Raw genomic sequence first — 14313 nt, 5'->3', positions numbered from 1 at the left:
CACTTTCAAAGGTCCGATGGGAAGTTCATCCAACTCAAAACCTTCACTTCTCAGCCCTCCCCCGTCACTTCTGGTGTTCCGCAGGGCTCTGTCTTGGGTCCGCTTTCCCTTTATCATTTATCTCCTTCCACTCTGCAATATCTTCAGAAAATTCGGCAGTCATTTTCATTGCTTTGCGGATGACACCCAGCTCTAAACTAGACTCTACTCTCTCCCCTCCTCCCTTACTCACTGCCTTACCGAAATTAAAGACTAGTTCACCTCCATCTTCCTCAAACTTAATTGCAATAAAACAGAACTTCTCATCATTGGCTTTAAATACATCCTTTCCAAAGCTAACTCTTTCTCCCTCACCATTGACAGCTCCACCGTGTCCCCCCTCAGGTCAAGAGTCTGGGTGTCATCCTCGACAGTTCCCTATCATTTCACTCCCACATCAATGACCAAACCCAGTCTGCATACTTCCATCTACGCAACATCAACTGTCTCCGCCCCTCTCTCACCCCTCACTCCACTGCCATCCTGGTTCACAGCCTTGTCACTTCCTGGATCGATTTTTGCAACTCACTCCTTTTTGGTGTCCCTCACAAATCCCTCCATAAGCTCCAACTGGTCCAGAACTCTGCAGCCCATATCATCACCGGAAACCCCCTCCTCTGACCACATCTCCCCTGTCCTTCAGCAGCTCCACTGCCCATGAAGTTCAGAATCAAGTTCAGAATCCTCGTGTACACTTTCAAGGCCAAAGGAGAAAGGACAAAAAAAAAAAACATCACATAGATGTCCCAGCCATAGAATGGGTTAAAGACTTTCAGATTCTGTGCTGGGATATGTGTGCACAGAAGACAAACCCATGGATTGAATCTAAAGTCTGATGCAATTGACAGTTTGAATTCACTATAGCCACAAGTGGGTAGTGTTGCACTCATTTAGGCAGCACACACACAAAAACAGACTGACTTTCCTGCTAATTATTTTAGAGCTATATTATCTGTGATATCAGATAAAGCCAGATCCTGCACATGAAGGATCAAGTCCTAGGGCCAGGACAGTAAAATCTTCCTTTTTTTCTCTTCAACCAATTTTCAACCAAGATATTAGTAACTGCACCATAGGTCAAGAAAGTTTTGGATTGATTTCTACAGTATATTTGTAATATTTGTAGCTTATTCTTCAGTATATTGTGCTGTTGCTTATCCATGCTTTAATTTTTGTTCAGTACATTTCATTTTGAGCTTTTTCAGCCACCAGGCAGCTAAACAGCACCCACCAATGCTGAGTAATACATTTGGGTATGTGGAGGTTATGTCATTATGTAAATCAATATTCATTCACATTGATGTTTACATAAACGAAAATGTATATAAACAGACACCTGTCTGCAATATACTCCACTTCTGGGCACATCCTTCCCCTGTGTTTAATTACTGTATGGATAATATTATTTATTAATTGTGAGTAATTTGCAGCTGACTGTCTCCCGTCCTTTTTCTGTGATCAAGGAGGCGTGACGAATGTAATACCTTTAAAGTGGAGATCACATTACATCATAACTGACAACAATGAAAGGTTTTCACATTCACCTGGATCAACTTTCCACTGTACAAAGGAGCAGCAGGTGTATCTATTTACAATTGCTTCATTTACCACCTGTACACACCCGCCTAATGTGTTTGTGTTGTTTTACCAGCTGCATTACTTTTGTCTCTTTAATCCACATCCAACTTTTAAATGCAAAAACTGCAATCTGCACCATCAGACAATGTCATAAATTTGTCAAAGAAGATAAATCATAAAGTAGTTTACATTATTCCTGGAGATCACATATTTCCCAGGTTATAAATACATGCCAGAATATCAGTCGCTTTCAACAAAATATACAATTTTCCTCGATATAAGTCGCTTTTGGGTATACGTTATATGCCTTAATGCTAACCTGCTTTGATTTGTCATGGTTTGTAGTCAGACTGTGCATTTCGAAGCTACAAACTGGTAAGAAAACCCCTTCAGTATAAGAGCTGCTGGTTTATAATGCACTGCACCTCAATAGAAAATGAAAAAAAATGACTTTAGAACTGACAAAAGAAATTTAAAACTATTCTGTAAAACTGTTGCAGAGTTTCCGCTTGTAAATCAAACAAAAACAAACTCTTTGGCACTGTTGCCAGCTTTCACATTAACAAAATATGAATTAAATTATTACATAGTGTCCACATTTGAATCAAGCAAAATATCAATCCATCTATAAGGCACTGTCTCCCCCTGGTGGCAAATCTACAGGCCACGCTTCAAAGCAATTGCTTTATTTATATTGTATTTCATTCATTTATCATGTTAATCATGTAATCCTTGCAACCCCCGTGGAGGTGTATAAAGGGAAACAGATATTGTAAACGCTTGCTCTTGTTTTTATTGATGTTAAAATTTGGCATATTTTAGCGTGTCTGTCAACCAGCAGCATGTAAAGGCCTGTTGTAGGTCTGCTTTAATGAGTCTGCCAAGTTGCCAAAACTGCCTAAAGGTGATTTCTTAACTGGGAAGAGCGATTCAACTAGCTTTGTCATGAAGATGACTTTGCAACTTGGCCCTTTTCTTTTCACTTTTACTTTTTCTAAGCTTTGACGCTAACCCCGCACAAATACTAGCTATGGTTTCCATTACAGATTTTCGCAAAATAAAAGCGATATTTCTAAATGTCGACAAAGTATAATTGCACTTTGAACGTGTTTCCATTGAACTTTGTTTTAGGCAGGAGCCTTGTAACTCCCGTGAAATCTCATCCCGCAAGACTTCGTTGCAGGAAGACGGACGCTCCAAACCTCCTTATAATGTTCCGATTTCCTTTGTTGTTTCACGTCGAGCAGTAATGATTTTAAAGTATAATTCTAAGAAATGTCCTGATCTCCTCTTCTGTTCATGTTTTTTCGGAAAGCAGTGGTCATGTGACCAGGTATCTCACATCATGTGACCAGCTACATCACGCTCTGTAATGTGTATTTGCGGAAAAAGTGTTTCCATGGCGCTTTTGCAATACATTTCAATATTGAAATGTTTGAAATACCTCCTCACGAAAGCGTCAAAACTGTTTAGCTATATTTGAGTGCTTTTTCAAAATTCAGGTGTTTCCGTTACCAGTATTTATTGCGATGAGATCATTTTGCGCATTTCCAAGGGTAATGGAAACCCAGCTAATACTGAGCACCTATCAGTTTCTTTAGTTTACTTTAAAGTAAATTATACTAAGTAACTATAACAATGTTTCTTGTGTTTTTCTGTTGAAACATCTGCTTTGTCCATTCAGTGAGCGTCGCCTCCATTCAGATGAAGCCACCAACCCTGATTCAAACCTATAACTACAATAAAAGGGCAGAAGGGTAATTAGCCACCTTGGTACAATGTGACTAATTACCCACATCTGAATCACTCCCAAAACCGCCCTCCTCTGTCTATCACCATCCCATCCATTCATCCATCCATCCATTTCTGACCCACCTTTAGGGTCATGGGGTATCACCATCCTACTCTACAAAAAAAATCTTTAAAGATTCTACAATTCAGTTAAAATCACTTAAATCGTTAATTATTCATCTTATCCTAGACTTTGATCCATTTGTTCAAAAAATATTGCACACATTTTTTGTTTCAACATTACATTTAGGTCAGAATCTGTCACATGTTTCCAAATCACTTGGAGTTTGCAAACCTTTTCAGAAAGGACAAAAGTCAAAATTTGTATTAAAATGTTCACCACTTATGCACATTGTTAATGATAATAGTAAGTAAGTAAGTAATCTTTATTTATTGAGCGCTTTTCACAGGTAAAAACCACAAAGTGCTTTACAAAAACGGGACGGGGACGAGCAAAGAGGGGGAAATGATATCCAGACGCTGGGGGGTGCAGTGTGCAGCCAGTGGGTGCTGCTCCACACTTCTATGAGCTGGAAGGGAGGGGGGCAGGTAGAGGGCCAGTGAAAACTAAAGCAGAGAAGGCGTGGGCTCGATAAAGTCAGATCTTATGGTTCAGGGCCAAGAGTTCAGCTGGCAGTTGGGGATAGGAATGGGGGAGGGTGGGGACAGAGAGTCAGATCTGTAAACATCCTGGTGAGATCAGATACAACCTTGAGCTGGTGTGTTGGGGGAGGCCATTTGGTGAGAATGAGGCTAACATTTTTTCTTGTAGCCTTGGAGTCCTGGTGACAGTAATCCAATATTGTGGGATCAAACATCAATTGGCCGAGACATCCTCTCCATTCATGTTAGTCTGAGAGTTCAGTGCCCTGTCCAAACCTTCAGTGATAAGCGGCAGTCTTCCCAAAACAGCTACCAATGTAATACTGATTTTACGATAGATCAGATAGCCGCCAGCTCCAATTAGCAGCATCCTTGCTACCATGATTACAATCATGTAGATATCCTTGACGTCCTCAACAGAGAGTAAAGCCAAGCACATGACCTTCTACTGGTCCTGGGAATCCATCACGTCTCCAGCTGGAAACGTTCCATCAGGGCACGCAGGCTCACCTCGGCCTGGTCTTTTCAATGAAAAAAATTGATAAATGGCACTAAGTGACCAATTCCATAGTTTCGGTTTTGGATGAATACGTAGAGAGTCTCCTAATAGCACAGACAGCAGACATAACAAGCAGGCAGCAAGGTCAGATAGGGAGGAGAGCGGGAGAAGAAAAATGTGACCGCCTTCACGAGAAGCAGAAGAGAAGGCCTTGAACCTTGCCGCGTCGGGATTGTAATAGCTTCTTTGCTTTCTCTACTTTAATGTGAGCGTATCTCATTTCCTTCTTCTGTTTCTGCTTTGGGTGTCTTACTTCTGCTACTTGTAATCAAGGTTTTTTTTTTTTCCCACATCTGTCAGTGTCTCTGACAGGCAGTATTGTTACCAAATAAGTTCAATCACAGTACAGTAGTAAAAAAGGCACTCAACAATAGATCTATTATGCTATCGGACATAAGTAGCCGTAGCATCATTTTTAATTTGGGGACATGTTCTGACTGTGCAGGAATGTGTTGAGCTGAGTTTTATGTGATTCCTTTATAATGCCTCTTGGGTTTAGTTTTTTTTTTTTTTTTTTTTTTTTTGCTCTGTGATGCTCTTTCATGTGTCACAGCTGGTTGGAGTCATTAAACGCAACATCTGATTTGTATGGACAGAACCATGTGCATGCTTTTAGCAAAGAAACCTGTGTGGACTCGATCAGGCAGAATAGAAGAGGACTCAAAAACACACAAAGTGACAAAAGAACAAGAAACGCAGCAGAAATGCACACAAAAAGACTCAATAGTACAGAATAGTATATGCAAAACAGCAAACATATGTAAAACATATCAGAAACACACAAACCAACAGGAAAAACATACACAATCATTTCTTCTTTCCTGTAATAATGCTCACATTGGTCATTATTTTAAATATTGATATAAATGTTCATAATGTGGCGCTCAGATCAATCACGTTTTTATGTCCCTCACTGTGATAAAAGCTGCTCATGTCTGACGTAGAACTATGAGATGAGATTTAGTTTTCCAGTGATTTTTAACTGGAGTTCCAGTTTTATTTAACCCAGGATTAGCCAATCAAAAAATAAGAGGAAAAAAAAAAAAAAAAACCTTTCGTGAAGATTGCCATAAATCCTGACAGGACTATAAACACAACACTGTTGTGCACACATGGGTGCTTTATGTTGTTGTATGGAGTTTTTTGGCAACCTTGGGGTCGGGACCCCATGTGAATTAAGATGGGGCCGCCTTAAATGTCTAGTAATTGGTATAAAAAATAAAAAAAAAATAATAATAATAACTTAAGTAAAAACTGATTCAAATTCTATTTTTATAGAAATGTTTTGATTTATTATTACAAATACACATCACACACAGTAAATATCAAATAAATGTATCCTATGTTTAATTTTTCTCAAATAGAAATCAAGGTCAAATAAAATGCAGTGTAAAATTATCTGAGGTGGTGCACGTCACATTGTGCACTAATCCTGGCTCCTCTAACACACTTTAACAATTATGATGGAAAAACTGATTATAATAATAAAAATTAAAAAAATGTTGGGGTCACCAGACATTTATGATTTCAAAATGTGGTCACGACCCAAAAAAGGTCGGGAACTAATGTAATGTAAAGTTAAAGGTTAAATTACGATTTTCATTATTTTACACCTTAAATATTGTTATTTTTTCAGTTATGACTAAATAAAATGACATTCCAATAGTTCTAAAAAAAAAATTAAAAAAAAAATTAATTAATAATAATAATAATAATAATAATAATAATAATAATAATAATAATAATAATAATAATTGAAATAAGGCATTTCAATAAACTAGAATTTTAAAGACATGATTCTTTGTTTGGAAGTTGATTTAACTATGTTACCTGCTGCCTTATGTTTGTTAATAATTTAAAGATATTCACAGTAATAAATAAATAGAAGCTTTAAACGTGCGTACCTTCCTAAAGCTGACGCACACAGGCAGTGGTTGTGTGTACAGCAGATAACGGGACGTGAACGCATCACGGCTCGGCACGAGGGTCAACATTGAGCGTTTGATCACGTTTGTTTTGTTTTGTTCTGCATGTCTGCGTCCGTTCTGTTCATAACAGTTTAAAGGAGGAAGGAAGGAAAGGGATGCCAGATATAATCTCTGAGATTGTTTAATCTGCACTAAACACGCAGAGAGCCGAGCCGGCACCAGACCGGAAACTCTTCAATGCGCCTTCAAAATAATGCTTGGACCGTGGTTTCATAGTGTAGTTCTAAATTCGTAACGTTTAATATATATATATATATTTGTTTTTATTAGACATTTTTACACAAAACAAACAACAAACAAGGATATAACAATAAGGATAACAGACAGGGTCAGCACAGATTCAACATGCATTAGTTCCTGAGTTTGATCATTTTAAAAGTGTAAATTCGTAATGTTTAACGTGAAAATTATTCCTTAGGTCCAAAAGTTTTAAAACAAGTTTTCTCATCTAACATGTATAACGTAATTTCATTTTTTTATTTGATGTTTATGATGATGATGATGATTAATAATAATAATAATAATTATAATACATTTTATTTCAAAGAGCTTTTCTAGAAACCCAAAGACGTGTAGATTAAAATATCAACAGCAAATGCAGTGATGAAAACAAAAAATATATATAAATCAGAAGATTGTGTATTAATCCAATTTGCATATTGTGATATTACGCCATTGATTTTGGCTAAACCACAGTTTATTTATCTTTAAATAACTTCATACCTGCACGTTTAGCTACATTATTCACAAAATAACGGAGATAAGCAAAGGAAAAAACTTTTTTTTTTTTTAAATTACACCTCATGCCTATTATTATTATTATTATTATTATTATTATTATTATTATTATTATTATTATTATTATTATTATTATTATTATTATTATTGTTTAGGCCATAGTTTTTCAACCTTGGGGTTGTGGCCCCATGTGGGGTCGCCTGAAATGTCGAGTAATAAGAACATTTTTTCAAAACTGACTGATTAAAACTGTTTTATATTTTTATTTTTCATTTTAAATGTGTTTATTTATTATTGGGCAATTTAAAAAGACAATAGCCCTTCAATAATAAATAGAGTGAAATTATAATAGTATGAAAAATTTAAAATATAAAAACAATTATAGAATATATACAAAATAATACAAACATACAATGATGATGATGTACGTACAAAACAATAGTTATTTCTCAGGGCAGGAACACCTCGTAGGGACACTTAAAACCCTTTAGAATATGCTTTGAAGCTTTTCTTATGAGAGATTTTGGAGCGTTACGTCAGTCACCTCTGAGGAACACTGGCAGTTGACAGTCAAAACATTTCAGGAGATAAAACATTTCCGAAAAAAAAAAAACCTCTGCTGTAACTGTTAGCTTTATTTTGAAAAGCGTGGCCGGATAGTGGGTATGACGCTCGGTGTGCCTTGACGCTGTACCTGTCAAACTACGCTTGTCAGTGCTGAAATACCGGCTGTCTCAGGCTGTCCGCTCCTCGCGCTCTCTCGGTGCCTTTGCTTTTCCCGCTACACGCAGCTTTAACGTCTCCCGGTGTGTGCGTGACGCGGCCGTGCGTGACCTTGCGTTGGAGGACTTTCTGCGGATGGAACGGAGCGGCTGAATGAGTTGAGACCCCCGCGGCAGCCCGTTATAATCCGAACGGCCGGTGACCTACATACTGCAGAGGTCCGTGAACGCGTCTCTGCTTCAGCTTTGTAACACACTAAAGTGACCTTCAGCTTTACTATGCTGCTCCTCAACTATGCACACACTGACATTAGAGAAGAAGAAGAAGAATAGCTGCTGCTGGGATTATAACACAATCTCCTCTTCTCTGCTGGTCAAACATTAACCTGAGGCTAAAGGAGCTCAATGCAGTACTAGATCTTTGGATTTTGCCACTGGGTCACAAAGCCTTCAGGACCAACCCAGGATTTTATGTCAGTATTTTGGAACCAACCTCGACTGGGATAATATGAGCAATAACTTAAAGCCATAACTCCTGTCCTAACTCTGCCTGCATGATGCGTCTAAAGTGTGGTCAGCCATTGCCTCTCCTGAGGCACAGCGATGTGCCCCCAAGGGTCATAGAAAACTTCATCTTGACCGGATACCGCTTCCCCAACTATAGCCTGAAGGAGTGCCTGATGTCGGCCTTCAGACCCACCAATGAAACAGGTAACTTCTGGAGCCACTTCCTGCCCGTCTTTATTTTCTTTTACCATTTCGTGGAGGTGTTCAGCTGGGAAGGTGCGCCCAGTGGTGAGGCCCCGTTCTTCTACCCTCTATGGAACTACTTTCTGGGAGTGTTCTGCCTGCTGATGGCCAGCAGCCTGGCCCACCTGCTCAATTCAATGTCTCTGGTCGTGAGAGAAGTTTGCTTCTTTGTGGATTACGGAACAATCAGCTCGTATACGGTGGGTTCGTCCCTGGCCTACTACTACTACATCCATCCCCGAGCAGGGATTGTGGATACAGGCACATTGAACAGCTCCGTAATGGGTGTGACCCATGACCACGCAGGGTTACAGACCCCATCCTATGCTATCCCAGATTTCATTGTGTTCTTTGAGAGCTTCTACATCCCCTGTGCATGTGTAGTAGCAATCATCTGTGTCTTATCATGTTGTAACACTCGTCAGCGATGGAGGCGTCACCGATACATTATCCGCACACTCGTGTTCCTCCTCCCGTTCCTTGTCTCCTCCACGCCAATCTTCCACCGCCTCCTCAGTAGATCGCCGTACTCCAACACGTCCTCCTCTTTCACCGCGTCCAGCTCCATGCCCGTCTACTTCTACCGTCACTGCCTGTGGCTGGTGGTGTCGGCCATCTTTAACATCAGCAAGTTCCCAGAGCGGCTGGCACCGGGTCGCTTCGACATCTGGGGCCACAGCCACCAATGGTTCCACTGCTGCACGTTTCTGTCCATCCTCGACGAGCTTCACATGATCAAGGCCGAAGTCCAAGCCATCCTCCTCAGCCCGACCCTGCTGCTGCCCCCCGCCACGCCCCCTTCCGCCTTACCCGCACCGACCATTGCCGCCACCTATGGAGTCATGCTCCTGCTTCAAACCACCATCGTGTCCATCATCATGTGGTTCTCCTGGCAAGCTAACCATATCCATGGACCGCAGACGGACCAGCTGAAGAAAGCGCACCCTAAAACAACCTGAAGTATCCCTGACCCCTCCGATGTTCTTCAGCTAGACTTTTTTTTTTTTTGACTGAAATCAAGTTTTGCACATGAACCTGAGAGCCATTCTAAGAAGAAAATGCAAAGACGTGGATATGTCTCAAACCCATCATTTCAAAATCAGAAATCAGAGTTGGCGTGATTAAAGAATTATAACCTGTGTTGTTGGACGTTGCCAGTTCTTTTCCGAGTTGTTCCGGCATGTTTTCAAAGGATGTTCGGAATGTGAGAGTGATAACTACCTCCATGTGGTTTAAACTTGAGGAAAGGCGTTACTACCTTCAAGAACTCTTTTTTGTTTTGAACACTTAGAAATCCTTTTTTCTGATGAATCGTCTGCTGTTGGATCTCTTTTTCTCTGTTGCACTTCCTCCTATAGTGACCTTTAACAATACCGTCTGCATATCTCAACCTGTGGCATCAGCTCAACACATTGTTACTCACTCACACAATGTCATTTCCTATCTTTGAACGAGACCCAATGGAAAGGAAGTTGGAGGCGGCCTTGGACATGGCAACTACAATGACCAGGAACTACTTCTATCACATCTTTGAAATCCTTCTGTTGACTTTCGGTGTTTGAACACTGTTTCATCCATGAGACATTTTAAAGTCACCTTAAAAATTAAGTGTTATGAAGAAAATCAGAGAGTAAATACATATTCCATTTCAAGCATACGGAGATTTCCTGTGTTTTGATGACACAGTTTTACAGTTTTTTCCAAATCTACGAAACTGATTAATTAAATACATCCATCCATCCATCTTCTCCCGCTTAGCCGTTTCCGGGTCGCGGGGGCAGCATCCTCAGTAGGGAGGCCCAGACTTCCCTCTCCCAAGCCACTTCCTCCAGCTCTTCCGGGGGGACCCCGAGACGTTCCCAGGCCAGCCGAGAGACATAGTCTCTCCAGCGTGTCCTGGGTCTTCCCCGGGGCCTCCTTCCGGAGGGACGTGCCCTGAACGCCTCACTAGGGAGGCGTTCAGGGGGCATCCTAAATAGGTGCCCAAGCCACCTCATCTGGCTCTTCTCGATGCGGAGGAGCAGCGACTGTACTTTGAGCCCCTCCCGAATGACTGAGCTTCTCACCCTAATTAAATACATAATTATTAATTTTGTCTTAGGGTGTCCCGATACAACTTTTTAACTTCAGATACAATACCAATATTGTAACCTTGAGTATCGGCCAGTATGATATCAGCAAGAATTGTATCACTATTGTGTGGAGTGTTAGGAAAGGCTTGAGAACAATAGTCATCAACAGCAGGTGTGAGAAAAACTGACTCACTTAATTAATTACCAATGGGTTACATACCAGTACATGTTTCCTGCCTGTATTGATGCTCAAATGTGATAACTGTTGCCCACCTCTGGCAATATGTGCTTTTATTGTGAAAGGCTATAAGGAGACATTGCTGATGATACACAGAAATGTCCTTTGTAGAACCTAACGATGCCTTTCTTTTCTGAATTCTATCAATAGGCCCCACGTGAAGTTACACAAATAATCCGAGAGTAGCAGCGCTGGCAATAAGAGCTTCAAAGGAAATTGATCAAGGCAATGTGTTTAAAAGCCTGCAAAGGCCAGGAAATGGTCAAACCAAGCATTTCAGTCATGTTCATGTCTGTCTGTGCTACAGTATGTACGCAAAGCTTTGCATTAGATCATGTGCACAATTCCCAGGTGTGGAAATGTGTGTTATTTCCTGTCTGATGTACTTATTTTATAGCTGTGGGGGTTTCCTGTGAGGTCTTGTGCTTCGATGGGCCTAATCTCTGAGGTCATTCGCACATGTGACTGTCAGCGTGTGGTTGAAAAGGGAAGTGAAACTTATAGACATGAACATGTTCGAAATCACGCACAAACTTGTTTGGATGAGCTCGTTTTAGTAATGGTTTCACGTGCAAGTCAAACGTGACAGAATGAGTGTGTGTGCGTGTGTGCATGTGTGTATACATGCACACACACATCCATTAGATTCACCCAAAACAATATATGACATAAACATACTTATGACAAGATCAACTACAAACTGGAATGAACCGCATTAGAAGTGAAACATACTCCAATTTGGTTTACTACAGCACAGTTACACTTTACTAGTGAAGCTAAATAATTATTAATATTACTAGTAGACCGAAGATGTTTACTTATGATACTAGTAAGTTTTATATGCTAATAAAGGGGCAGGGAAAGCAAATTCAGGCTTGCCATTGACTTTTGATAATGTTACAACCAATCAGGGTGCTTCAAATGGTTATAATCCCTCCTACTTTATTTGCATTTAGTCCAGTGTTTTCAACCTTGCGGTCAGGACCCCATGTAGGGTCGCCTGAAATATCTACTAATTGGTAAAAAAAAAAAAAAAAAAAAAAACACACACCAAGAAAAATAGGTAAAAACTGATTAAAATAATAAAAAAATAATAATTTTGAATTATTATTTTTCAAATACTTATTTCACACAATAAATATCAAATAACTGTATCCTATACTTGCACTTTCTCAAATATAAATCTATTTGAAATAAAATGCAGTATAAAATTATCTGAGGGGGCACACTTGTTACTTTGTGCACTAACCCCGGCTACTCTGTATTTGTAGCACATTTATTTAATAAACGTGACCAAAAGCTAATTCTAGAAGAAGAAAGAGTCCCTTGGGTCGTCGGACATTTGTGATGTCAAAAGGTTGAGCACCACTGCATTAAGTCGTAAGACTAGTAGACTTCAAATTGTTCCTTGTAAAAACTCAAAGCTTTACAAGTACCACTAGTACGAACACAAAACTGTCTACGAGTAGACAGTTTGTCTTTTCTAGTATGGCATAGTAACACATTTTTTGTTTACTAGTTCTACTAGTAGACTCCAAATATGTAGTAGTACTAAAACACAGTTTTTAGTCTACTAGTAGTACTAGTAAAGCCAAGAGATTCTCCAGTAGTACTAGTACGTAAGTGAAGTAGGAGGGATTATAAGCAAATCCAGCTCCCTGATTGGTTGGAATATTTTTGAAAGCTAATAGGAAGCCAGAATTAACTTTTTCACCCTCCATTAAAAATTTTATTTTTTTAGTATATACTGGTAATATTTACTAGTCGTACTAGTGGCACATTTTGCTTCACTAGTAATGTGTATCTCACTCTAGTAAACCATATTTGAGCACTAGTAGAGCTTTACTATGGTTGATTTCTACTGATATCAAACTTATTCTCTAGTGGTTTTCCATACACATGATCACAATCTTCCTGCTTTATTGATTATTAACTGACTTTTATTGTTTAATGGAGTCCTTCAGTATCCGCACAATGATTTGCACATTAGACTGAAGCAGACCACATGCTGTTACGCTGCACTGATGATGTGTTGTTGCAATAGTAATCCTATTGCAATCCTAATTCTATCCTATTCCTTCGGAATATTCCTCCTCAGAATCAGCCTGGGACTGTGTTTTTTTACCATGAATCGGGTTCTGGAAGTTGGAGATGATTCACCTGATTAGGACGATTAACTGATGTTACTACCTTGGATTGTGGTTGGAAGGATGTGAGCGTCTGCACTGGGAGGCATTGCTGTGTCAATATGTGAATGTTAGACTGAAGAGGAGGATGATGATGATGATGTAACTGTAGTCTGTTTGATTTGATAGCACTGATGATACAGATCATTTAAATCTAATTTATTAAACAGCGCACAACTGAACTAACTGATGCCTCTGTCATACTTCTTTCACACACAAACAAATCCTTGATCTATCCTAAAGGTCTTTATTAGGGCTGGGCAATACACTAAGCTCATGATTCAATATGATATGTTGTAATATACAATCAGGATTTTTGGGCCGATGGCCGATCACCAATCAGAGTTTAAAAAAAAAAACAAAAAAAACGATCACTGATCTGATTATATGAATTCAGGTTGGGGTTTTTTTTTGGTACCGATCGAATACCTTTGCTACTACCTGATACACATTCACGGAAAATCAAACAGTACCATGTTTCGGGACCTAAACGTAGCCTTGTGAGTGTGAGGGAGTGGAAGAGTTCAAAAATGTCCGTGCAGGACCTGAACATAACATTTGTTGTGTCATTCACGTCTATAGACATTATTTGGTTTTGTAACATGGAGTGCCATTCACGTCTATAGACGTGAATTGTGTTTTTTGGCTGGGGTTGCTAGGAGACAGCGTGACGAAGCTCTCCTGTGAATGTCTAACTTGTACCACGATGTAGATGACATGTAGGTGGCAGCAGCGGAGCAGAGGGAAAGAGTTTACAAGACAGAAAGTGGTGCTACAAGAGTTGATGCTGAAGCTCCCAGCAGTTCACAACAGCGCACACTCGACCAGAGCATGTGTGGAACTAAGTGGACTATTGAGAGTGTTGCGATTGTGAGAGAAAACGATCAAAAAATGGGGCAAGCGCTGACACTCGGCATGCCCGGGAGGAGGAGGAACTTGTGTGAGTAGAGAATGACGGGGGGAGAGGCTTGGAGGACGGCCAAAATACAGTAAGGAAACAATCAATTCTGACCCAGATAGTAAAATAATAATTTTGCCATCAAAAGCCC

General features: G+C 39.9%; 1 protein-coding gene and 1 long non-coding RNA gene across 2 annotated transcripts; one reads left to right on the top strand and one right to left on the bottom strand.

Moving 5' to 3' along the window:
- Positions 1 to 2669: 2669 nt before the first annotated feature.
- Positions 2670 to 2903, bottom strand: LOC114480739 (uncharacterized). Its single transcript, XR_003676160.1, has 2 exons — positions 2856 to 2903; positions 2670 to 2775 (listed from the first exon to the last, which is right to left on the bottom strand). It is a non-coding gene; the product is annotated as an uncharacterized LOC114480739 (long non-coding RNA).
- Positions 2904 to 7960: 5057 nt separating this feature from the next.
- paqr9 (progestin and adipoQ receptor family member 9) lies at positions 7961 to 10617 on the top strand. Its single transcript, XM_028474619.1, has one exon. It carries the CDS (start codon positions 8573 to 8575, stop codon positions 9725 to 9727), a length of 1155 nt encoding a protein of 384 aa, XP_028330420.1. The 5' UTR covers positions 7961 to 8572; the 3' UTR covers positions 9728 to 10617.
- The last annotated feature ends 3696 nt before the right edge of the window (positions 10618 to 14313 follow it).

The sequence above is a fragment of the Gouania willdenowi genome, chromosome 18 (genome assembly GCF_900634775.1).
Source record: "Gouania willdenowi chromosome 18, fGouWil2.1, whole genome shotgun sequence".
Classification (NCBI taxonomy): Eukaryota; Metazoa; Chordata; class Actinopteri; order Blenniiformes; family Gobiesocidae; genus Gouania; species Gouania willdenowi.
Note: the sequence above shows the minus strand (reverse complement) of the source record. Positions and strands in the feature narration are given on the sequence as shown.